Source organism: Vipera ursinii (assembly GCF_947247035.1).
Source record: "Vipera ursinii genome assembly, chromosome: 3".
NCBI classification, from domain to species: Eukaryota; Metazoa; Chordata; class Lepidosauria; order Squamata; family Viperidae; genus Vipera; species Vipera ursinii.
Window position 1 is genome coordinate 35,286,976 of NC_139516.1, and position 26,789 is coordinate 35,313,764.

At 38.8% G+C, this 26,789-nt stretch overlaps 1 protein-coding gene across 1 annotated transcript in view; it reads left to right on the plus strand.

Moving 5' to 3' along the window:
* NAV1 (neuron navigator 1) overlaps positions 1–26,106 on the plus strand; it is a 247,801-nt gene extending 221,695 nt beyond the window's left edge. Inside the window, 23 exon segments of the mRNA XM_083360193.1 lie at positions 232–380; positions 2,560–2,730; positions 3,935–3,987; positions 4,351–4,374; positions 4,490–4,567; positions 7,178–7,261; positions 8,353–8,464; positions 8,969–9,090; positions 9,985–9,993; positions 14,521–14,718; positions 14,721–14,762; positions 14,899–15,048; positions 17,172–17,334; positions 18,024–18,121; positions 18,275–18,370; positions 19,947–20,106; positions 20,624–20,859; positions 21,247–21,398; positions 22,112–22,183; positions 22,417–22,613; positions 23,147–23,265; positions 23,554–23,751; positions 25,353–26,106. Of these exon segments, the coding sequence (XP_083216319.1) occupies positions 232–380; positions 2,560–2,730; positions 3,935–3,987; positions 4,351–4,374; positions 4,490–4,567; positions 7,178–7,261; positions 8,353–8,464; positions 8,969–9,090; positions 9,985–9,993; positions 14,521–14,718; positions 14,721–14,762; positions 14,899–15,048; positions 17,172–17,334; positions 18,024–18,121; positions 18,275–18,370; positions 19,947–20,106; positions 20,624–20,859; positions 21,247–21,398; positions 22,112–22,183; positions 22,417–22,613; positions 23,147–23,265; positions 23,554–23,751; positions 25,353–25,445 (2,776 nt within the window). The 3' untranslated portion in view covers positions 25,446–26,106.
* The last annotated feature ends 683 nt before the right edge of the window (positions 26,107–26,789 follow it).

A 26,789-nucleotide genomic window follows, 5' to 3' on the forward strand; every position in this document is an offset into this window, starting at 1 on the left:
TGCCCATAAAGATAGAGCAGTGATTTTAATTTAATTTTAATTAATTTTTTATTTTTTTAATTTTAAACCGCCCTGCTTCACTTAAATGAGACAGATGGTATAGAAATGTGATAAATGAATAAATGTGTAAGAAGAGAATTGTAAAAATTATCTTAATATCCCTGCCTAATGCAATAGAAACTGGCTAAATTAATTATGTTAAACTGCCTCTCTATCGCTTGGTTTTGGCAGGTATCAAATCCAGCCCCAAGAAGAGACCAAGGAGAGGCGACACTCACATACAATTGGAGGAATGCAAGAATCGGATGATGCCTCTGAACTGCCCTCTCCTCCTGCTCTCTCTATACCACTGGTTGGGAAAACTCCACTCACCAATATTGGTTAGTCACCTTTCCTTTTGCTTTTTTAGAAAAGGGAAACTTAGAGGCCAATTGTTCTAAATCAGTATAATCCAACAAGCTATGCCGTTTTTCAAATTCTATTCCTTAATTTTCTTTTTTCTGGCACCTTTCTAACCTTCTCATAATCCAAAAATAGCCTCATATCAAAAAAACATGTTGCAAGATATTTTAGAGATAGTTTGAATAGCTTGGATGAGACAAACATGTTGCAAGATATTTTAGAGATAGTTTGAATAGTTTGGATGAGACAATGATTTTTAGGTGAAACTTCACACGGAGTCTTCTGCAACGCTTTCCTCCTGTATTCCTGATGGTGTGGAAGGACTATATTTCTGTAATTTTCCAAAGCCAGTTTACTACATGGGTTATTGAGCAAGTCTGAGCTTCCTTTTCATTTCCAGAAAAAATAGCAATGAGCATCCCCTTGAATTTTTAGTGACTAAGTATGATTTCATTTGCAGTAGTAAATTTACTAATAAGAGGGGAAAGCAGCAATAATAAAACGCTTTAAAAATGCAGTATTTGTTTAACAACCACTCGTTCAGCAACTATTTGAAGTAACAATGGTGCTGAACACCATTGCTAGGAAAAGCTCTGCATGCTGACTAAGCAAACCTGAAATCAAACCCATTGATTTATTTAGATATATTTTATCTGGTCCCTATTTTTTTAATAAATAACTCACGGTGGTGAACATACCTAATACTCCTTCCTCGTCCAATTTTCCACACAACAATAATCTTATTATTAAACACATTTATATGGTTGTCCAACTCATATGCTGTGACTTTGGCTGGCTTACAATATTATTCCATATTCTTAGCTGCTTGTGTGCTCTCAGCAATTCAGTAGGCATAAACTAAAGAAACCATGAACTGTAATCTATAACAGAGAACCAGTTTGGCATAGTGGTTAAGGTACCAGACTGGAAACCAGGAAACTGTGAGTCCCAGGAAATTGGTTGTGTTGGTGTAATAGGTTGAAAAGTCAGATAGAAAAAAAATGTCTGATTTAAGTTTAGTTTAGTCACATGGGGGAGCTTCAAAGAGCTTGCTTCAAAAAAAGCAGCTTTATGTCCAAAGTGTCAATGTTTCCTGTGGGCTACAACATCAGAGTTAATTCTGGATGGGCAAGTTAAAATTCATTGCAACTTGTAAGGTTTTAATAATATTTTCTGTATTGCATTTGATGCCAAGAGCCTCAAAGCAAAGTAGATGTAATATTTATTTTGCTGCTTACCTCTTCCTCACCTAACATCTTATTTTGACACAAACACACCAACAGTTCAAGTCCCACCTTAGCCATAAAAGACAGCTGAGTGAATTTGGGCCAGTCACTCACTCTCTCAACCCAACCAACCTATTTGGTTGTTGTTGTGGGGAAAATAGAAGGAAGAAGGTGTGTTGGATATGTTCACCACCTTGAGTTATTTGTAAAAATAATAAGGGCAGGATACAAATAAAAAAAATCAAAGCTTTTGCTTAACTTGGACTAAATTACTAATACAAGTCATCCTTACTTTATGAAGTTGCAAAGTGCAATGTCATGTGACTTATGCTGACTACTGACTTATGATGCTAACAGTATTGCAGTTGTTAGTTGTGAAGTCATGTGATCACCATTTGTGACCTCCTGTTAGCTTTCCAAATGACATTGCTTATCAGAAACTGACAGTGAAGATTGTGAATGGCAATCACGTGACCATGGGATGCTGTGGCTATCAAAATTGCAAGCCAGTTGCCAAGCACTGGAATCATGATCACATGACTGCTGAGTTGCTGCAACTATTGTTGATGCAGTGAATTTATTCTTTTAAAGTCTTTTAAATGGGAATTGATTAACAGGTACTGAGTAGTCTGTACTATCCATCAATGGGCTTTAGTCAATGAAAAATATTTCACATTTAAACAGGCATGAGAGTCAAATATTCTCCCAAAGCACCATAACAACCCAAGTCAAACTAGTCAAACTGATGCAACTACACAGGTGCAGATAAAGGATCTTATGCAAAGTGTGATGCACATTTAATTTCTCCTTATCTTTCCCCACCTTGATCCTGGCTGCTAGCCCCATATATAGTGCTTCTTGCTTCCTAGACCCCATCCCTAGCTTTGAGCTGCTCTGACTCCCATCTTTTCCCTGCTCCCTTCTCCTGCAGTGAGTCCCACGGCAGCCAACACCCCAAGGATCACCCGTTCTAACAGCATTCCCACTCAGGACTCCACCTTCGAGCTCTACAACGCCTCCCCCATGGGCAGCACCCTGTCCTTGGCAGACCGACCCAAGGGTATGATCCGCTCAGGCTCCTTCCGTGACCCTGTGGATGATGGTGAGAGTCCTGCGCCCAGCTAGGAGGATAAGAGTCTTCTCCACAATAATGATGCACGGATAGAGTTGTAGTAATTCTATATATCAGAACTTCTCAAAAGTACAAGCTGTGCTGCTGGCAGGTGGCAGTGCAGGAAATGGTTATTATTATTATTATTATTTTGTTTATGGGGCAGCAAAATAGAGTAAGGGATTAAAATAATCTGATCTTCTGATTTCTTATTTATGCGTGCACGTCCACTATCATCAACTAGGATTTGGTAGGAATCATAGTTATGTCAGCTTTGCATAAGCCACAGCTGGTTTCTAGATTTATTACTGGTTCCTCCCCCCCTTTAAGGCATATTTTTAAATGGGATGTGGTAGCACTTCCAAATTGTCCAGAACACTTTACTATAAAGCAGCGGTCCCCAACCTTTGTGGCTTGGCAGCCCAGCTGGGGGGAGGGAGAAGGGAACTGGCCTTGCGAGTGGTGGGCTGGCACACATGCGCATGCATGCGCTGCTCGACTTCCGTGAGTGGCAGGCCGGCATGCATGCATGCACAGCTCGACTTGCGCAAGTTAAGCTGCACACACGTGCACGCACGATGGCCCATCACTCGCACAAACAACCCTCATGCGGCCTGTTTCCAAATAGGCCACGGCCAGGTAGTAGGCTTTGGGGACCCCTGCTGTAAAGAAAACCACACTACCAACAAGTACCAATTTACACAGTAGGTATGGGGATGAGGTTGCAACGGGGATTGCCTGTTACCATCTGGGTCTCAGCGTGGTTTTGAATCTCTAGTTCTGTAGTTGCATGAAAAGCATAACTTCTACTTTGGCAAACTATACTTTGGCATTTATATCTTGATTTAAGTGAAAATTCCTACTCTAAGAAAAAGCATGAAACACAAAAAATAAGGTTTTCATCAGGATTTTTTGTTTGCTCCAGGAAATCTTGTAGTCAAGCATTGAGAAGGAAAATGATAATAATAATTGCTGTCTCTGAAGTTTTCTGATCAGATTTCCCATATTAGCCATCATGTGAACTCTTAATGTTGTTGACCCACTCCTTTCTACACATATAACCTCCCCCCCCCGTGCCATCCTACCTTCCATCCATGCTACTCCTACTGGATCACTTTGTGACCAATCATACTCCATTAGATGGGCAGCCAAAGAAACTTTGTGACAAGTCTCACCCTTTCTCTCTTTATTACAGTTCATGGATCTGTGCTGTCCCTGGCTTCCAGTGCTTCCTCAACTTATTCCTCAGTAAGCTGTGCTCCCTTCATCATATATTCTGTCCCATCTTTCACTTTCTCTGTATTTCCCCCTTCTCTAAAGGTGATTTCTAACTGTAGTCTTTCCAAGAGAAAGTGTTGATAAAGTTGTCTCAGGGTTTGGCATCTGTTACCATTGGGAATAGCATTGTATAGCACTATACTTTGCAGTATTATAAGGTATAATGAGAAGAAGAGGTAGAGAAATGACATTAACAACAAAATAGAAAAATGTCTGTGCTTAGGCTGGGTTCTTTGCATGGCTGGTCACTTGTGTTGGCTGGGAATGCCTCTACTACTTTCACCCTAACTGCCTGCCTCTCTGTCTCTCCTCTACCCCATTATGTGCTGCCAGGCTGAGGAGAGGATGCAGTCAGAGGTACAGTAAGACCCTCACTTTACTTCCCACTGCTATTCTGCTCTTGACCTTTGGTGGAGAGCCAGCAATCCTCCTGCTTCCTGACTTTCCTGCCTTTTCTCTCTTTCTCCTGCAGCAAATCCGCAAACTGCGCCGTGAACTGGAGTCATCCCAAGAGAAAGTAGCCACACTGACATCCCAGCTCTCAGCCAATGTGAGTAGCCAAATTGGTGCAGTAGCATAAAGTGCCCTCATTCCATGGAGTCTAAATGCTGTTTTACTTCTCAAGACTAACCAATTATATACTTATCTACCGACCTACTTACCATCCTATCGACCGACCGACCCACCTACCTACCTGCCTACTGTATTCACAAGTAATTTAGGCAAGATAAAAGAAATACAATGGAAGTTCAATTTTCACTAGAGTTACTCAACTTCCCTTGAGCTCCGGATGGCCCCGGATCTCCGGTCCTTTCATAGCAGCCTTAAAACATTTCTCTTCCATCAGGCTGACCTGGACTGACGATAGGGATTTTTAAATAGAATATTTTTAATATTTTATCATTGGGGCTTGTTAGTTTAATCTTTTTTAACATTTGTATTATTGTGTTTTATTGTTGTTAGCCGCCCTGAGTCCTTCGGGATATAGGGCGGCATATAAGTCCCATCAATCAATCAATACTGGGCATCCCAGCAAAGCTTAGCTGTTCTGAACAAACAAGTCATGTACTCCAGAGTTTTAACAGGATTGTGTTGCTGCACAACCACAATAAATTATCACTGAACGTTAGAGAGGACGTTAAGATTTGTGTTGCCTTGTAGCAACAGCACCCTCTCTTGGCCTTTTATTCTTTCACCTTTGAAACTTTTTGGAATGTTGGATTATATTCATTCCACCCCTTTCTGGAAGGTGATCCTGGAAATATTCTTTGATATCTTTCCTATGGTCTTCTGGAATTGCTCTGATTTTAAACAAAATTGCTTTTCTCTCAGTTCCAGTAATCCCAAGTTATCCAAATCTTTGTCCTACTTCTATAACTTCTGTCTTAACTTTCCACAATTTCCATTTTATCATTAATTTGTTTTACATCTACAGTCAATTGTCCTACGGATTCTTCCACCTTCTGAACTTCATCTTTCCTATTCCTTTTTATCTCTGCAAATCTTTCTTCCATTTCTTTTTTAAAAGCATCCAAATTATTGGCAATTGTTTCAGTTATTCTCTTGCCAAATTCTGAAACATTTTCTGCCACAAATCTGGCGTTATCTGTAAGTTGTTGTAATGAATCCCTCCTTTTTCCTGTTTTTGCTTCTTTTCCTGTGGTTGTCATTGTGATATTTATGGCCAAAAGTAAAAGTAGGTCAATTACTAGGGTGAAAGTAATCTTCCTGTTTTGCTTCTCTCTACCTTTTAACACTTTAGTCCCAATTAGCTCTTTGTAACTACAGTCTCACACTAAGGCTCATATTACCCTTGTCTTCTTATTTTATAAAATCTACCAAGTACCTACTTTCCTTAATAACAAACAATCAGCATTCCCATGAAGGTTCAGTCTGATTGTCTAGTTAATTTTACTATTTTCAAAGGCACTTTTAATCAAAGAAAAAGTATTCTTCTGTTTTCTAAAATTGCTGTCTTCTTTATATATTCAAAACATTCTTAAATCACAATCTTGTTAAGCTTTTTGTTTTTAAGCAATAATCCTTTAAGAGGTTTTAACAGAATAACAGAGTTGAAAGGGACCTTGGAGGTCTTCTAGTCCAACCCTCTATTCAAACAGGAAACCCTATACCATTTCAAACAAATGGTTGTCCAATGCATTTTTAAAAAATCTCCAGTGTTGGAGCACCGACAGTTTCTGGAAGCAAGTCATTCCACTGATTAATTGTCCAACTGTCAGGAAATTTCTTCTTAGTTCTAGGTTGGTTCTCTCCTTGATTAGTTTCCATCCATTGCTTCTTGTTCTACCTTAAGGTGCTTTGGAAAATAGGTTGATCTCTCTTCCTTTTGACATATTGGAATATTGGAACACTGCTATCATGTCATCCATAGTCCTTCTTTTCATTAGTCTAGACCCAATTCCTGCAACTGTTCTTCATATCTTTTAGCTCCAGTCCCCTAAGGATCTTTGTTACTCTTCTCTGCACTCTTTTTAGAGTCTCAACATCTTTCTTTATATCATGGTGACCAAAACTGGATGCAATATTCCAAAAAAGAAGGCTACTCAGCAAGTGTGTTTATTCTTTTATGTTGGTCAGAAGATCTCTCTCTCTCAAGTTGTAAATTAATATACACCCAGAAGTGCTTACAGAACTAAGGCTTTTGCAGGTCAAATGTCTATAGAGGCTGCATAGTGATTTTGAGCACAGTAGCTATCCAGAGCACAAGTCTCTTGATCTCTCTTTCCCTGGAGAAAATTTCATCAGTCAGAACTTGCCACCTGATGACCAATCTTTGTCACACTGATATCCCTACTCAAACAGATGCTTGTAGGGACATCTAACCTGCCTAGATCTTCACTTGGAAGTCAGTGGCCTGAAGTATCTTTGAAGGAAGCCAACATTCATTGCCTGATACTCTCTGCAGCTCAGAACTAGATATGAGAGGTGAATAATAATGGAAAGAGTCAGACCAAATCCTACCATTTAGCAGAGCTTTTGATCGAATAAAGCTCATTTTCACTCCTCTTAGTTACAGGTTCAGAAGCTTGGGCCTAATTTTCATTCTCCTGTTGGCAAAAAGTTTGTCAAACCATGACTTTGGTGTTATTTTATGTACTTTGATTGGGTTGTGACTAAAATTGGCTCTTTTTCCTTCTAGGCTAATTTAGTAGCAGCATTCGAACAAAGTCTGGTAAACATGACATCCCGTCTGCGGCACTTGGCTGAGACTGCAGAAGAAAAGGTGAGTCATTAGATCAGAGAAGAGAAGCAGCAGTCACTTTAGCTTTCCTGTTCAAGAACAGGGTTTTTTTAAAAACCTCTCAGGGCTATAGGTGGTGAAGAAAGCATAAAATTATAATTATTATTTAGTTCTCTTGGGCAATTGATATTAGGCAATATGATCCAAGCTCAGCTGAAAGCAAAAACGTCTAGTATGGGAAAGAAAACCACATCCGCTTCTGTGTCTAGAGACTTGGATCATAAAACTTTCAGCTTTGTTTATATAATAATTTGTTCTCCAGTACTGGGTATTTGTTAAAATACTAGTTTATACTTTTTCAATGGGTGAATTACTATATAAAAAGGTAAAATTTACCTTGAGTCAAACTGGACTCCTAGCAATTGTCTATTCATGATCTGTGTTGTATTTTGGGCCACAATACTGAAGTGGTTTGCCATTGTCTTCTGGGTTTTGTTTTTTCAATGTCCAGTCTAATCTGTGGCCCTAAATCCTAATTAGGCGTGTCTCTGCATAGCTTTTTCAAGATTAACTAAAGTCATCCAGATACTGCCACTCGATGACACCATTTACAACTCAGGTGGATCAATGTGCAGACTTAAAATACTTCCAGAGCAGTAAACAGAAAACAGAAGAAACATAAAACAGAAGAAAATTAACCAGCTTTGCTTATTTAATACTAGACACTTTTCAGTTTTTCCCAGTTTCTTAGAATAGGGTTAGGCAGGCTACAGGATGTAAACTTTTTCTGTTTTAATGGGTTTTTGCCCAGTCATGTCATTGTTATTTAAAAGACACAAAAATAAATACAATAGGTATAGTAATCCTTTCCCCATGCTTAATGAGCTGTTTTACTTAAAGTTATCAACTTCAAAAACTAGGGCACTATTGTCAGAAAGTTAATCATTCTTCCCTTAAAAAAAATATTAGGCTGGCATTGTTTTGAGAAATTAAAATCCTGGATAGATGCAGCTTCTTTATACTGTTTGGAATATAAGGATTAGGAAAAATGGATTTTTACTAATATTACTCAGAAGAATTCTTAGTAAAAGAATAAAACTCAAGGCATTAATATATTACGCAATGTCTTTCAGGACACTGAGTTGTTGGACTTGCGGGAAACTATTGATTTCTTGAAGAAGAAGAATTCAGAAGCCCAGGCTGTTATCCAAGGGGCCTTGAATGGAACTGATATTACACCCAAAGGTGAGGACAGTGGTTGGTGCTCATCATCTCTGAGGATTTTTATCTGCATCTTCTCCATGATAGATTTGGTGTATATTTGTGTGTATCAACATCTGACAATGCCCGAATTTACTAGGCAGCAAGGAAAGCAATATGCATCTTTCTCTAAATATAGGCAATCAATTCATGGTTTTGAATGCATATTGCACTTACACATCTCTTTCCCTAATATTCTCCACTTGCCTATTCTGAGTTGGTATCTTTTAGATAAATAAGCTGATTGCTTTTCATGCAGAATTCTAATCTTTCTAAGATAATATTAAATTAATGGAAACAAACTGTACAGAAGGGAGAGGGGATATTTAAAAATATGCTTCCTTGTTTTTTTATTTAATATATGTTTGTGTTTTTATATTTAACGTAGTTATCAGTTTGAGCCTGAAAACTGAAGGGATGCAATGGTGCAAAAGTACTCAAGTCTGTAAGCATATTTTGAATGGGTCTTTTCTTTTCCTTGTTGTCCAGAACTACGAATCAAGAGGCAAAACTCATCAGATAGTATATCCAGCCTGAATAGTATCACCAGCCATTCTAGCATTGGTAGTGGCAAAGATGCAGATGCCAAGAAGAAGAAGAAGAAAAGCTGGGTAGGTCAAGATGGAAGTGAAGCCAGGAGATTTAAGTTTATTTCTACAGTTTATGAATATGAAATCCTGTAGTGTTTTATCAGAATAGGTAATAGAATGACAACCATGGTTATTCCAGGATTCTTACCTATAGCATTAGTTATACCCGCTTGGAGAAAATATTTCTTACAGAATTTTAGTTTGCATTATTTTGCTCTTGAATTCAAATGCAAAATTACTTGCTACAGGTGGCTTCATCCACTGCTAAGCGATGGCCTATGAAGTATATGCCAATCATATTTAATTATGATGGCCTAGCAGATCAAGGGAAGTGATGTCCATGTCATTATGGATTTTTATTAAAACAAACACATGCACCTAAATGTTACTCAATATGCCCTTTTTTTTCTGCCCACTCACTTCCATCTCTTACTTTTAATTATTTGATGTTTTTTTGTTCTCATTCCAACAGTTTGTTTTGAGCCAGAATATAGAACAGAGAAGTCTCAGTTTTTAGGCTCCTCTTTAAACAGGAAAAAAGAAGAGTAATTGAAATGAAATATTTTGAAACAGAGAATAATATGCAATTATTAAACTAAATTCTTCACAACTTTTTTTTGCATGACAAGTCACTATTTGTGCTTCTAATGTGAGTCCTTATTTTTCCTGTATGTTATCCTTACAATTCTGGTATTTCCCACTATTCCAAGGAGAGCTATACCCCCAGCTCTCTATTCAGTATGTGAATCTTCCTTTTAGGAAGACTGGAATAGGAGTCTGTTCTACCTCTGTATGCTGAACATCCCTGCTGCTTCTGGGCAGGGAGCTCTGAGCTGAGTGCATGCTTAAGTCTTGCTGTACTGTTTTTCCCTTTTCTTCCTTCAATGCTGATCTACAACACTTTTTTATTTTCAGGTATATGAGGTAAGCTTGGAACTTCCCTTTCACCTTCTTCCCAGTCCTTTCCTTATGTTTTACTCCTAATTGGTCACTCCATTGTATATGGGACAGCTCAACACTTGTGAAACTAACCATCCCATTTGCTCATGTACTTGCACTGCCAAGTCATACTGTAAGAGGCACTGCACTGGGATTGGGGGGAAAGTTTCATATCTGTTGATAATATAATTTTGAATCTGCCCTGATTCACTCTGACAAGCATTGTGCTTTTCATAAACTAGTATTTTTAATCACTTCCCAATTATAGTTGGTTTTTAAAGACTGTGTTCCAATCTTAAGGTATGTAGATGCATGATAGTTATCATAAGAAAAGGAAGTATATTTAAACAAATGGATTTAAGTATCTTCCTTTTTCATCGTTAGCAATAGTTCTACAGATAGATGAAGAGAGAGAGAGAGAGAGAGAGAGAGAGAGAGAGAGAGAGAGAGAGAGAGAGAGAGAGAGAGAGAGAGAGAGTACAAGTTAAACAATTCCTCTTATGTTAAGGAAAAGTTCTCAGTTTAAAAATTATTGTATTACACTTGAGCCATAATATCACCATTTGAATTTTCTGATAAGTTATTAAGAACTTTTTTTAAAGGATACAAGTAAAGCTGTTTAAATAAATAATAACAAAGTCATTTGATCATACTTTTCATATTCAGTCTCAGTTTTGTTTGGGTGTCTTGATATCTAGGCTTACTTAGTTTCAATAATCCAAAAACAAGATTCAAAAACTTATGACATTTTCTTTATTTCTGTGTGGGCAGACCTCATCAGGAATGTTTCTGCCAGGCAATGCCTACCTCCCTAAGTGACCTTCCATTTTGGAAACAGACCCATTGTGTTACTAGCAAGGTCAGGTCTTGTTTGTGGAATATCCAGGCAGGATTTCAAGCATTCACAGCTTGCAGCAGGCTGAAATGAACAAAATGCAAATCTTAGAGGGTCTAAGACAACTCACCATGGCCAACTTGCCACAGCTAACTCACTGCGTAACAGCTTGCCATGGCCAATTCATTGCAGGACAATTTGCCATGGGACAAGAGTTACAATAATATCGAAGAAATGATGGAATATAAACATTAAAGAAAGGATGCCAAAGGAGGGACAAAATGAAATGTGATTGACAAAAATTAAAATATTTTTAAAATTATTTTAAATAATTAAATTCAATTGTTGAATTGTTCCACGGTGGGTTGTCATGCAGTGAGTTGGCCATGGTGAGTTGTCCTGTGGTGAATTGGCTGTGGCAAGTTAACTGTGGCCTTTTGGCCATGGCAAGTTAGCCGTGATGAGTTGTCCCATTCCAAGTCCTAGATACTAGTAACTGCCATTTGAAGCTAAACAAGAGGACAATTCACTGAGGTAGTTTTCTTTTCCTTTCGCTTCAGAGACTGGCTGCAGGGTGAAAAATAGCATTTCTATGATCTGCCCAAAGAATTGGGTTAATGGGCAGATTGGAAGTATGATAATTATAGTAAACCCTATTTTCCATTACAGTGCTATCTTCACCCATTACAGTGGCTGTTCCTCCTGCTACTGTCTCAATACACATGTGAATCAATGCTTGTTTTGTGTCTGTGTGAGTGTGTGTATGCATGCATGTTGCATGCTCTGCCTGAGCATGAATAAAGTCATGCATTATTTAGTCCTCTCACGAGCAAAGCATACAACTATTTTCTTAGTTTAAAAATATTTTTTACAATAATGATTGAATCATTACTTTGGAAAGAACAGTCTGCTTCTTTGGTCTTTTAATAGCAAGGCTTTGGATGTATGAGTATGATGAATATACTCATCTTTTAGTTCCCTGTTCTGATGAATATTTTTCCATTAAAACTAGAAAGGGCTTATACAGTCTAGGCAAAGGAAACAACCTAGCCTTATTTGTAAATGTAATAAAGCAGTATAAGAGTTCAAGAAAGGTAGGGATGTAGAATTGACTGTTGGAACATATTTAAATTCCAAATCTATAACATCCAGGAGGATAGTGCTTTATAAGTGGATAAATTTATAAGCATCACAAGAGTTTATTCACACTCAGTAAGCTTAGAAAATGTGCCTGTTTGATGTTGTGACATTTTACAAATACTGCAGGTTATCCTTGACATGATCAGCTACACTGCAAAATCACCTTATAGGTGGAATCTGATTATTCCTACCTGTTTCTTCCTAATCCTTCTCTGACTAAGACAGGAATGAAATGGTGCTCTTAACCAGCGTTTCCCAACCTTAGGAACTTGAAGATGCGTGGACTTCAACTCCCAGAATTCCCCAGCCAGCTATGCTGGCTGGGGAATTCTGGGAGTTGAAGTCCACGCATCTTCAAGTTCCTAAGGTTGGGAAACGCTGCTCTTAACAATGTAACTTAATGATAGAATAATATCTGAATGTGTGACAAATAGAGATGCATGTTATCAGTACAATGACTTCTTTGCCTGTCATGGTGACAAGAAGAAATGCATGAATTCTAATTTGTCTGCCTCCTGTCTCCCTCCTGTTTTTTTTTTATTCCTAAAATAAAGATTTTAATTTATATCTCATTTTTTGCCTGTGATAGACCTATAGATATACTGAAATACGGTGACTACCACTAGAACCTTTTGAATGCTCAGACTTTCCTCAGTATCTTTTTCCTCTGCTTTGGAAAAAGCAACCATGTGATCCAAGGAATCAATTATGGCATGTTTATAATATCCCAAAGGTCCTTTTTCACGAGGCAACTGGACTTTATTTTTTCTCTTTGAAGATGTTTTGCTTCTCATTCAAAAAGCTTCTTCAGCTCTGACTGGATGGTGGGGAATGGAAGGATTTGTATTCCTTGCAGACAGCTGGTCATTTGCATTCACCTGGAGGCTTATCTATATCATCAGGGTCACCTGAGTAATGCAAACAGTGGAACTATTGAAAGGACTGTGTTGTAGACATGGGTGATGGTTGTTTTCCTCCCCCTCTATTGAGAGAAGGCTGTTCGATTTTGACATAGATGGCCTCTTTGACCCTTCTTTCAAACCAGTGGTCCTCTCTGCCCAAAATGTGGACTTTGCTGTCTTTGAAAGAGTGGCCTTTGTCTTTTAAATGCAGATAGACTGCTGAATCAGCGAAATGTCTTCTAAGAGAAAATAAGAAAGTCCAGTTGCCTCGTGAAAAAGCACATTTGGGACAACCATGACCTGGATGACTGAGAAACTCCATAGACATGTTTATAATAAACCTGTAACCTCACCAAGTCCCTTCCTAAACAGACACAGGGAAAGCATCAATTCTCATGATATAAGTCTTGTCTACTCCTAAGAATCCAAGTTTCCATAAAGAGATAGCGGTAGTGGATTATAATTGAGATTACAAACCTGTTGTCCAAATGTCATTCTCTTTTAATTTTTTTTGTACACTAATAAAACCCTGCCCTCATTTGCTTCCCATTAGAGACAAGAATTCTTGTTGCTAGAATTCCAGAACACTTTGAACTAATCTCCTTCTGATACATTAGACATACATGACAATGGTAGCAGTTATATGTAAAATCTCAGTTGATCTGTGCCATTGTTGTTGCCAATTATGGAGTCTAGTGCATATTCAGACGTGTCCAAGTCTTAGTCTTAGACACGTCTGAATGTGGTTTCCTTTATTACTATGCCGAATAAGGTTATTTATTTATACTATACTAGCTGCTGGGGGGGAGGGAGAGGAGGACCCACCACATATCTGCATCTTCCCTAACCTGCAACAGATACATTATTGCTTTGGAACCCCCAGGTCATGCTGGGCTGTGTTTCTTTCAAACAAACTTTCTTTCAAACAAACAGGGTTTATATATTTAGCTTCCCTCAAGGACTCAGATTTATGGTTTCCAGTCATGCAAGCAGTCTGGTTCTTTTCATGGTGAGATAAGAATAGTGACATTTAGAATAATTTCATTTCCTTGCCAGCAGCTGACTCAGCTTGAGGCATTTCACATGCTATGAGGTGAAGGGAGCAAGCCTACTTTTGTCAGAAGGACTTTCATGGCCCCCACTCCTTGGCCCAACTTATTTACATTGGCTTGCTTGAAACCAGACAGTATTGCTGATGAATCCTCTTAGGTCTACTGGCTGGTACTTGGGGAGTCTAATTAAGATGCACTGAACCCCAATCATAGATACTTCAATCACCTTTTTTACGCTGGCATTCCTATTCTTTAAATATGTTCGGAAAAATGTTTTTTTTTTCAATCAGTGCATGCTTCTGGATGGAATGCACATTAATCTGTATCTTAAATAGTCATTAATTAAATGTAGTAATCTGTATCTGAAAGAGTATAAATTCTTTTAAAAGCCGTTGGCTTACTTAATGCTAATGTTAGAAACATTGTCTGGAATATGATATATGAAATGTCGTGTTGTTTTTTTTAAAAAAGAATCAAATATCTTGAAACGTATTCAAAATTATTTGAGAGGAATTTTCTTGACTTAATGGAGACTCTGGGTGGGCTTTTCTAACCTTTTCTATATCTGTATTTTCCTCTTCAGTTAAGGAGTTCTTTCAACAAAGCTTTCAGCATCAAAAAGGGTCCAAAATCTGCATCCTCCTATTCTGATATAGAGGAAATTGCCACCCCTGATTCTTCAGCACCATCATCTCCAAAACTACAGCATGGATCCATGGAAACAGCCTCTCCTTCCATCAAATCTTCCAACTCCTCTTCTGTAGGCATTGATGCCACTGAGTAAGTCCAGCCTCCAACTGTACTGGAGACAGAAGAGGAAGGCCTGTGTGGGCAGTTTGGTATTTGGGAAGATTAGAAGAAGCGGACTAGATTGAGTTTGACATAGCATTAATTCTCTGCATGTACTTGTCTTTGATCCTCTGTTTTAATGGCTCTTCATTCCTTATGCAGACTCTTCCAGGCCAGTGAAGAAGAACCTGAGAAAAAGGAGGTTTCAGAATTACGCTCAGAGCTATGGGAAAAAGAAATGAAACTGACTGACATTCGTTTGGAAGCCCTAAACTCTGCCCATCAGCTGGATCAGTTGCGTGAAACGATGCACAATATGCAGGTAGGGCTGGTGCTCTGCATAGCTGGACATTGTGGCTCAGATTACAGTTTGTACATTGCTATGGGGACCAATTTCTGAATGCCTGTTTTGTGTTTTCATTAAACAAAAAACAATTTTATGATACATGCCCTATGTTACATGTAGGTGATACTGCTAATTTTGTTTTTATCACTGTTTAAACAGTTGTGCATGGGTTATCGATCCTTACATGTTTTGATTAATTCCAAATTTCTTTCCCCAATGTAAGGATTTTTTTTTAAAGGAGGCTCTTTTCTACTTTTAAACTCATCATGGCCACAGTGTTTTTCACTGCCCCACATATTTCTTGAGATTAAAAAATTAAATAAGGTCAGATGCACACCACATAGCTAACAAGATATGTCATTTGAACCATTTCCTGTCCTAATAATATTCCAAACACATACATTGTTTCAGAACAAGTAAAAATAAAAATAAATGTTGTTAGAGAAAGACAGTGAGAGGGAGAGAGCACAGGAAAGAATTAAGAGCCTTGGTGGAGCAGTGGGCTGATGCCTCCTTAAGTAACACCAGCTGCCTGCAATTAGTGCAGGTTCGCATCCCACCAGGCTCAAGGTTGACTCAGCCTTCCATCCTTCCGAGGTGGGTAAAATGAGGACCCAGATTGTTGGGGGCAATTAAGCTGACTTTGTAATAATGCCGCTTGGAGGGGGTGTGAAAGCCCTAATAAGCAGGCATATACATAGAATGAAGGCTACTGCTAAGCTTGTAAGCCGCCCTGAGTCTTCGGAGAAGGGCGGGATATAAATGGAATTAAAATAAAATAAATAAATAAAAATAGTTTAGGAGCTCAAAACAATTTTATTTTGCTTAGGAAGCAGGAAACCTCTGCTGTCCTCTATATTGCTTAACTTTCACTGCTGCAGGTTTGACATCAATGCTAATGAACAAAATGAAGTGCTACCAAACACCTGCTGTCTGGTGGAAAAGAAATACAAAAACTACATTTGGTTTTAAAGACCTTTTTTTCCAATGGCTCAAGTTTAGCATTTACTACTGAGTCTTTAGTCTCTGGAATCCATAATGTTGGTTGCCAAGCACAATTCAAAGTGCATGACATAGGACCCGGATATCTTCAGGATTGCCTTCCTCAGATTGGTTTTGCTTGTCTTATTATAAGATCCAACAGAGCAGTTTAGTTCAGTTCAATTGCCATCTTCAGAGATTGGGTTTGGCAGTGGGCCTTTTAAGTTGTCCCTTTCTTTCGGACACCGATGCCACTCAGATCAGAATAGTCCCTATCCTCCTGGGTTTCAGAAAGGCTGCCAAAACTGTTTTTTTTCCAGTACGATTGTTACAAACTGCTTCTTCTTGTAATTACAATATGATCATAAGACTTGTTCTGAACCAGCCCTCTTCTGGCCTTGTAGTAAGGCAAACCCCTATTCAGAAAGAAGAGACTGGAGAGCGTCCAAGGCTAAAAGGCATCTGCCAAGATTTAATTACGCAGTTAACAAAAACACTAGAGCTTGTCTTCTCAAGCGGAAAAGTTGCTTTCAGCAACCAGCCCCTCCCCAAACACTCCTTTTATAGAGAGCTCAGGGCGTGGTCTCCCTGTGCCTCCTCCCGAGGAGTCCCACAGCCTTTCTTTGTTTGTTCCTGCTCGACTGCCTCCTGTGTCGGGCGTCCTTGAACAGGGCCAGCTGTGGGTCATCTTCCTCCGCACTCTCGGGCTCACGCAGCTGAGAAGAGGTCCCCGGCTGAGGGCTCTGCAAAGCCTCCAAACCATCATCAGCCGGTTCGTTTCCCTCCCCCTCATCTGAGTCATCCGATACATCGGAGCCGGCTGTCGGACCCACAGGCTGGCCCTGAGTCACAACAAGACTAATCAATAAACTATTGCTGTTACCATTTCTGCAATCGAAATGTAGAGTTTTATTTATTATGATGCTATGTTTTTGTTGTCTTGGTTTTAACTTTGCACTTTTTAACCACATTTACATAAATAGGATATGTAAACTGCTCAGATCGGTTTTGATGGGAGTGGTATATAAGCCCTCTAAATAAATGAATGGTATGAATGAATATTGTTGTTCTTATTAGGTCTATCATCCCAGCGTTTGCTCTTTGTTCATTTCCTTTAGCTGGAAGTAGATCTATTGAAAGCTGAAAATGACCGGCTAAAGGTAGCACCTGGGCCATCATCTATCCCAAGTCATCTTTTGAGCTCATCTGCTGCATCTTCCCCAAGGCGCTCCTTAGGACTACAGCTGAGTCACTCTTTCAGTCCCAGTTTAACTGATACGGGTAAGAAAAGAAAAAGGGAAAAGTAGGATCACCAAACTATAGATAGCAACTTACTTTCCACCTCTCGGTCATAATCTTCTCATACTGTTGTTCTTGAACGATTGATGCTTAAAAGATAGAATCAAAATTTGTTTTGGAGGGGAAAGAGAGGGTAATGATACATGCTATATGAAGCCGTGTTTATATCAGGGAGAATGTGACATGTAGTAATTAGGGGTGTGCACAAAATGGATTTTTTTCTTTTGAACCCATAACAATTGGAAACCGGATGTTCTGTGTAAGGAATGGTGTGATTTATTTATTAAAGAAGACATTAAAATGTACACAGATTAAGCTGATGGTATTCATAGAATTGTTAATCAGAAATTATTATCAGCATGAAATAGGCAGTATTTATGAAAGCTTGACCAGAACACTACATAAGTTGCATTTTTATACATTCAAATAAAATAAAGCAAAGTTCTCAGTTGCCCCATCAAATTTTAATTTTATTTTTTTTTAATAATTTTTAAAAATAATTTTAATTTTAAATAAAAAATGTTTCTTCTACTTTCTGGACTCTGTACAGGGGAAAAAATGAATAGAATTTTTTTAGCGCACTAACTCAATTTCAGTCTGTGATAGGCAGGATTTCTCAGTGATTAAAATGAAGTGATCAAATATGATGTGCTTGAATTTTGCTTTTCCAGAACTGTCGCCAATGGATGGTATCAGTGCTGGTACCCAGAAGGATGAAATGGTACTACGAATAGTAGTGCGCATGCCACCTCAGCACATTATCAAAGGAGTAAGTACCATCACAAGAAGGGAGAGGTCCCTGTTTGGGACAGTGTGTCTCATGTGCAACATATTTGGGAGAGGAGATATAACTTTAATGAGATGATCCATTTTGCCGTTGTAAACAACTGCAACCATATTGTACCTCTGGTTTGGCTTCCAGGACTTGAAGCAGCAGGAGTTTTATTTGGGCAGTAGCAAAGTGAATGGCAAATTGGACTGGAAAATGCTGGATGAAGCTGTCTGTCAGGTTTTCAAGGTACGTTGCTAATTAACACAACCTTTTTGCTATACTTCTGTCTTCAAAAACTTTATTTCAGATATCCAGAGGTCTAAATTTTGGATTCAAGCATTCACAGCTCAGTCTTATGTTACTTTCTCTTCCTGGGCTTCAAGGACAGAACTTTAAATACTATTTTCCTTCTGACCCTCTTCCATACTATTAAGTTAAAAAGAATCTCAGAATAGCAGAGGAATGGCAGAGAGAAAAAGATAAGATGGACCTAATAAAGATAACCAATACACCATCACCCCCTTCCCTCTACACACACCTACACAAACAAGGTTTCTTCCTTGACCATTGTATGGCCAAACCAGGGGCTTTCTGTTGCAATTTACTCTTTTGCATAAGAAAGTTAATTAACATTTGACCTTTCCATACATGATATGAATAATTCAGTGAATACGTGAAAATGGTGATTTTTTTTATTAGCTATGGGCCTTTAATCATATCAGTCTAAGGATGGCAGTTCATCTCTTCTATCAATCTTTACCAATGCAATTGAAGTTATTGCACATATTCATAGAATATTTATCTAAATGATAAATTTAAATATTTAAATTTAAATATTTTATTTATTTATTTATTTATTTATTTATTTATTTATTTATTTATTTATTCATTCATTCATTCATTCATTCATTCATTCATTCATTCATTCATTCATTCATTCTTGGGACTTATATGCCGCCCTATCTCCCAAAGGACTCAGGGCGGCTAACAACAATAAAAACAACAATACAAAAGTTAAAAGAAATTAAATAAACAGCCCCAATAAATAAGTTAAACTAAACAATTAAAAATTTAAAAAAAATTATAAAAAACCCTGTCGTCAGTCCAGGTCAGCCTGATGAAAAAGGAATGTTTTAAGGCCACGGCGAAAGGACCAGAGATCTGGGGCCATCCAGAGCTCAAGGGGAAGTTGGTTCCACAGGGCTGGCGCTCCCACAGAGAAGGCCCTCCCCCTGGGGGTCGCCAGCCGACATTGTCTAGCCGCTGGCACCCTGAGGAGGCCCTCTCTGTGTGAGCGCACTGGGCAATGGGAAGTCATTCCCGGCAGCAGACGGTCCTGCAAATATCCTGGGCCTAGGCCATGTAGGGCTTTAAATTTTTAACTCCCTGTAAACCGCCCTGAGTCCTCAGGGAAAGGGCGGTATATAAATGCAATAAAATAAATAAATAAATAAATATTTAAATTTGATGTGGACAAAGTCAACTACAAAAGGAAGATACCAGGTGTAGGAAATGCAAAAAGGAAAAGAAAATAAAAAAAGAAAAACAACATGTATTCTTAAAATAACCCAGTGCAGGCTGAGCATGCTTAGTGGCCACAGAATGTTGAGAACTGAAAAACCAGGGAGAGAGTACAGTGGATCAAAGAACAAAGTACATGGAATTTTGTTGTTGTTTCTAAGTCATATTTGTAGTGGCAATTATTATTTATCTTTATACCTGATCTTATTTCTAGAGAGCATTCACTGTATTCTTAGAACAAGTGTAGCATTAAGTATTTTGAGAGCCTCATTAATTGGAAAAACTTCTGTCCTTTGTTTAGGATTATGTCACCAAGATGGACCCTGCTCTGACTCTGGGACTCAGCACTGAGTCTGTCTATGGCTACAGCATTAACCATGTTAAAAGAATCTTGGACATGGAGCCACCAGAACTACCTCCTTCCCGCCGGGGTGTGACCAGCATTGCTGTGACTTTGAAAGGTCCTGCTTTTTCCATTAGTTATTAACTATTTATTTCTAAATGGCTGACAGAGAGGCAAAAGCAACAGGATTAAGAGAGCCTCTGGAAAGCATTTCTAATTCCAGAATTAGGTGATGGTGATGACTGTAACAGTGTAGCACTATGCTGTACCAATTATATGCAAAGAATTGTATTTGTTTATGTTAGAATAGCATTCTCTCTGGTTTTGATATTAGATGGAAATGAATCTCAGTTTCAAGACCCCTTGAGATTGTTATTTAATCTGGTATTTCTCAAATTGGGAGTCTGAATAATTAATGTAGGTTATCTGAATGCCTTCCTCATTAGTCCTTTTCAATCTGATGCAAAATGTGGATATTTCTGACTAACTGTAGCTAGAAAGAAACTGGGATAAACAATTGAAAATTGTTACCAAAAAAAAAAGAAACTGTTCCGGCACATGAAGGACCATTATAATGCAAAACTGAGGCTACTATATGATGTTATGAAGGTTTCTTTTAATATTCTTGGGTGTAGGTTTGAAAGAAAAATGTGTGGACAGCCTGGTTTTTGAGACTCTTATCCCCAAACCAATGATGCAGCACTACATAAGCCTTCTACTCAAGCACCGGCGCCTTATTCTCTCTGGACCAAGTGGAACTGGCAAGACCTACCTGACTAATCGTCTGGCTGAATATCTGGTGGAACGTTCAGGCCGTGAGGTTACTGAAGGCATCGTTAATACTTTCAACATGCACCAGCAATCATGCAAGGTAGAAAACTTTTAATTGTTTCATTTCTGAATAGTCACTAGGGCAGTACCTCCAGATCTTAACTCAAACCTTTACATGATCTTAGTCATAGGTTCCTCTGTTATTTCAGTTGAGACAATTTATCCTCATGGAACCATTCATTCTTCACTGTAATTCTAGATTTAATTTCAATGGAACTTGTTCTGAGACATGCAGGTATGGCACTGAAGTTTTAATTGTCATGAATCTATTTTTCCAGCCCTTTGTCAGTATTCCCCTTTAGTCCTCAGCCCTAAGCCCTCAGCCCCGTGAACTTTTCCTGATGTCCCTGTGTTTCTGCATTGCGATGTTTCTGAATATTCTCTCTCTATTGATACAATAACATCTTACTTTCATTGTTTGCACCAGGACTTACAGCTTTACCTCTCCAATCTAGCCAATCAGATTGATCGGGAAACAGGGATTGATGTTCCATTAGTTATTCTCTTAGATGATCTCAGTGAGCCTGGCTCCATCAGTGAGCTTGTCAATGGAGCACTTACCTGCAAGTATCACAAATGGTGAGAAACTAAGATACAGGTATTGGTATTGAACTAACTGGTATTGGTATTGAACTAACAAATACCAAAATAAAGATCCTGTCCTGTAAACTATGTAAATTACAAGAATTTCCAGATTATGCTAAACTGGTATTTTTTTCCCTGCCTATCTTGTAGCTAAAAATGATAGCTTTTTGTGAATGACATGGCACTATTATTTCAGGCTTATGGCATTGAATCACATTAAACAAAAGAACTTTCTTATCCTTAGTTTGGATGTCCAACCTGGCATAGGTAGGAAGGGTTGTAACTTTCCTCTTCGGGATCATAGAGCAGGTTGTCATTTGACCGATAGAGCATCTAATGTCTCAAACCCCTAATACTGTAATCAAAATAATTAAGAGTATGTTTTATTGTGCCCTAGAGCAGTGCAATAAACTACCAGAAAAAGGTGACCACACTATTTTATCTTCAGTATTTCAGTCTTCAGGAATCAACATTGACATGAAGGCACCCAAAAACAAACAAACCCCAAAACAAAAACCAACCCCTCCCCCCACAACTCTATTGAAAATGGTGGAAGGTCAGAATAAAGAAGCCCTGAATACATTGTGAGCCGCCTAAAGTCATTATGTCAGATAGGCAGCCATATAGGTCCTGTAAATAAATAAAATGGTCCCCCCATCCAGAATGCAAATACACTTATATGCAATTTTCTTTTTCTTCCCCATAAGCCCTTACATAATTGGAACAACTAACCAGCCTGTTAAGATGACTCCAAACCATGGCCTCCACCTCAGTTTCAGGTAATTACTAGAACAATGTCTATTTAGAATGTTTCTTCTATACTGTCAAGGTCATACTCCCCATATTTGGGGAGCATGCACTATATGCAGATTATTTTCTGGGATGAGGAAGATATAAAGTTTTTTTCTCTTACTCAATATTTTAGTCTAGAAAAGACAATGGAAGAGGATAATTTGCTTAGGTTGAGCACTTTCCTTTTTTTGCCATGACCAACGTAGCATATTACTTGTAGGATGCTGACTTTCTCCAATAACGTGGAGCCAGCTAATGGCTTCCTGGTGCGCTATTTACGTCGGAAGCTGCTTGAATCTGACAGTGATGTCAATGCCAACCGGGACGAGCTGTTACGTGTGTTGGACTGGGTGCCAAAGCTCTGGTATCACCTCCATACCTTCTTGGAGAAGCATAGCACTTCTGACTTTCTCATTGGTAAGCCTAAGCTTTTATCATCCAGTAAGCTGAAATGAACCTCACCATCACATTGCATCTTATTTCAGACTAATAAAAGAAGGGTTAACACACTGCATGGAAGCTTCGGCCTCCCATTTGAGTTCCTTGCAGTTAATTCATGGTGAGGGGAAAGTAATATGTATACAATCTGGCCTGGTCTGATGGGTTTGGGGTTGGATTTAGTTTGAACACAGTTTTATTATTGTATTATATTGGGCATAATTATTTAATCCTTTTTAACTTCTTTTTAACTTTTGTATTTATATTTTGATATTTATTGCCCTGTACACCGCCCTGAGTCCTTCGGGAGAAGGGTGGTATAAAAATTTAATAAATAAATAAATATACTTAGAGTCACTCTAGTTGTAAAGACAATTTTCTATGTTATTCTTCTTTATTTATTCTTTATTAGAACATTATTTTACATAACCTTTATTTTCTTCTATATTTTTGGTGATAATCCTCCATTGGCTAGCAGTTTACCTTCTTCCCCTTACTGTTTTTTTTTCCAGGTCCTTGTTTCTTCCTGTCATGCCCAATTGGTATCGAGGATTTCCGAACCTGGTTTATTGATCTATGGAACAATTCAATTATCCCCTACCTTCAGGAAGGAGCAAAGGATGGGATCAAGGTAAATTTCCATGCATCCTTATCTCTTCTGGAAGAATTAGTGATGCGGTTAAAGCCTGCATCAATATGCACATATGTTACTCAGCTACAAGTTGCTATTTCCTTTTACTCTGAATTATTCATAAAGTCCTACAGAAAAGCAGTTCCATCCAATCTTGTCCTCCATTGCCTTGAAAATGTTCTAAGCTCTACTTTGTTCCCCGGTGAAGGAACTGGAAGACTTAGGTGCATGTGTGTGTTGCTTGTACCTAGCAAGGTCAGTATTCTTTCTCACCCTTCTGTGTTGCAGGTGCATGGGCAGAAAGCTGCTTGGGAGGACCCCGTGGAGTGGGTGAGAGACACATTGCCTTGGCCATCAGCCCAGCAAGATCAATCAAAACTATATCATCTTCCCCCACCCAGTGTGGGGCCCCACAGCATAGTATCTCCTCCAGAGGAACGGAGTGGCAAGGATTCTACGCCCAATTCTCTGGAATCAGATCCCTTGGTATGTTTTCAGCTTGCAAATGAGAATAGTTGCTACTGATTCTTTGCACAAGAGAATTAAATTGAGAGCTCAGAATCATCCAATCTGGGTTGGTCACAAGAGAGAGAGAGAGAGAGACGTTCCCTGAAGATGGGGGCTCCAGCACGACTCTGAAAGCTTGGAAGACAAAACCTCTCATCCCGGTGACTGACCTAGATTGGATCCTGCAACATTATCCTGGGACACGTATAGCCGCCTTCATTTGCTCAGAATCATGAATTAGTATCTCAGTTCTTGTCACTAATGGAAAGATCTATTATTATTATTTTTTTCAAACACCATAGCTGATAGGAATAGAAAAGTTACTTCTCCTCATCAATTTTCATTTTGTCAAAAATTGACAGCCCTTGCTAAATTGTTAGCTTAATTACTCTATGACTGGAGGCAATTGTAAAGTTGTCAGAGTGGCTTTCTCCATTATGTCCCTCTCTGTTTTAGAACCCCTGTTTCTCCCTCCCCTCATGTCTTATATCTGAAATAACACTAGAGCATTGGACTAAATGCACAAGTTAATATGGGGAAGACAAATCTCTCTTCTCCTCTGCCATATAATCAAGACTGCATTGTTGACCTCTTCTGAAAGCATAATGACCTTCACAAAAGACAACGCCTAAGTGATTGTGCTCTGGCATTGTCATGATATGGCCACAAGGTGGCAAAGATGTGTAAGTCAAAGAAAAAGCACCACATACCAACTGAGAAAACTACATGGAATAGTTATGTACCTAATGATTGATGAGTTACGGATGATACAGGACAGAAGCAAACCCTATCACATATATTCCTTTGTTGACCCAAACAGAAATTGATGGTAGCAAGTGACTGTGAGATAAAGATCCTGGAAGTGATTGCTCCTATAAAAAGGATATAAAATGTAAGATCCTGACAGAGTAGTACATGTACAGAAATTATAATGGATGAGTGATATTAGAGGGAGTCCCAAATTCTGGACTTGGAATAGACAGTATGTTTCTTCTGTTTTAGTTAGCCTATCTTCACTGACCACATTTGCTCTTATCTTAATCCCATAAAAGTATTAATGGGGGTTTCAAAGCAGCGTTAGCCTCTTCTCACATCCCTTTCAGATTCAAAGTGCCATAGTATGCATTCTTACCTGAATAAAAATAAAATACCAGATACAACTGCAAATAAGGCTGGTAGATTATGAAACATAAACTTGCATTATGCAAATATCTGTGTATATTGTCTTTGTAGAACTGTACATGTTTTCCATTCACTTAGCTCCCCGCTTAATCCAAAGCACAGATGAAAAATTAATATGATTTTAAATAATCAGAGTTATTCCGTCCTCTTTGTGGTAATCTTGGCATCCTATATATTCATTGTAGCAGATTATTTTCAATCTGAAGTACATCTATTGATTTATATCTGCATCCACCTGCCTTACTTCTGCTGCTTTCCAGGTATATTGTAACACTGACTCCCGTAATTCTCAGCCACTGTTGAATGGAAGGGGAGCCTTAATACACGAGAAGGCATCAAGCTGTGTAAATTTGGTATGTTTGATCATTACTTATCAGTCTTTCATCCTACTTATACAGATGGCAATGTTGCTGAAGCTCCAGGAAGCAGCCAACTACATTGAGTCTCCTGACCGAGAAACCTTGGACCCCAATGTGCAGTCTGCACTCTAAAAATAACTGGATTACAATGGAATGGAGACAAATGAGCCAATCTTGGTGGTCTTTGCTCCTAGGTCTTCTTTCTTTTTTCTCTGGAACCTGTGGTCTGGATAAACACCACAGAGTGCCCATCACTTCCTTTGGGATCCGTGCAGGTGAACAGTGAAAGAGGAGACAGTTGGGTCTCCTTTGCAAGATACTGTTCTCCCTCCACCTCCAATAACTCGGGTGGTAAGAGAATGGTGGGTTTTATTCCTGGGCTTTCTGCCTCTGTCATAGACTCCTGGTTTTACAGTATGATTGGGGAGCATCCAGAAATCCCACACATCCAGTGTATCCAACATAAATGTTCTTGTGTAAGGCAAGAGACTGGAGATAGCCACACAGAGCTGGCTGTTGTATTTCTGCAGGGGCAGTGCTAACAGACAGGGCAATAGCCAAGTCTGTGGAACCCTAAAATGAGGATTTTTTTTTTTTATAAAATAAAGAAAAGCAAACCCCAGAAATCATGCGAGTGGAAGCGTCATTGCTGCTCTTGGAGCCGTTTCCTGGAGTTGCTGCCCTTCGACTTTCTTGCCACAATCAACATAGGCAAAGACCTAATAAGACTGTTAACTCTTGTCTTTGTACCCTCCTTATTTAATCTGCATGAAGGTCTTTTTTTTACTTTCAAACTCCCAATAAACACTTTCCTCCTCCACTTTATTTGATTAATCTGGGCCATGCCGTTTGCTCTTTAGTTCTAGGAATTATGTTCTGTGTTTAGTCATCTCTCCTTTGGTTCCACAGGAAGGAGCCTCCTGAGTTAATATTTACTTTACCTTTTTCTTGTTTTACTTTTCTGTGAATTTCACTCCCACAGTCCCTCCAACTGAAATTGGTGCTGACTGGATTACTTCCAGTAACTTAAATCCACTTCCTGGATCCTTGCAGCTTGCATCAGATGCACACAGAGTTGAATCAGCAGCACAACCTATGCACAATTTGCCTGTGGGCTCCCTTTCTTGTGCCATTCCATATCGTTTCTTTCTGAAAAGCACAAGAGGTCAGAAAACTGTGATCAAAGGGAGAATGGATTGTTGTAGTGCATCTCTTAATGGACAGCAACATTATCAATTTTTTTTCAGTTTTGTACTGTTTACCAATGTGCTTGCAAATCTCTTTTTTTTCCATTCATTTTCTCTCACTTTTATTTTGGGGACACAGGGTAATAGATCCTTTTTATAGGAGCTGTCTTGAGTATGTTGCCATTCAGATGTGCTGGAACTCAACTCTACTAATCTCCAATCAGCACAGTCCTGCTGGCTGAAGATTACAAAACTTGGGGGAAAAATGCATCTGGAAAGTAACAGTTTA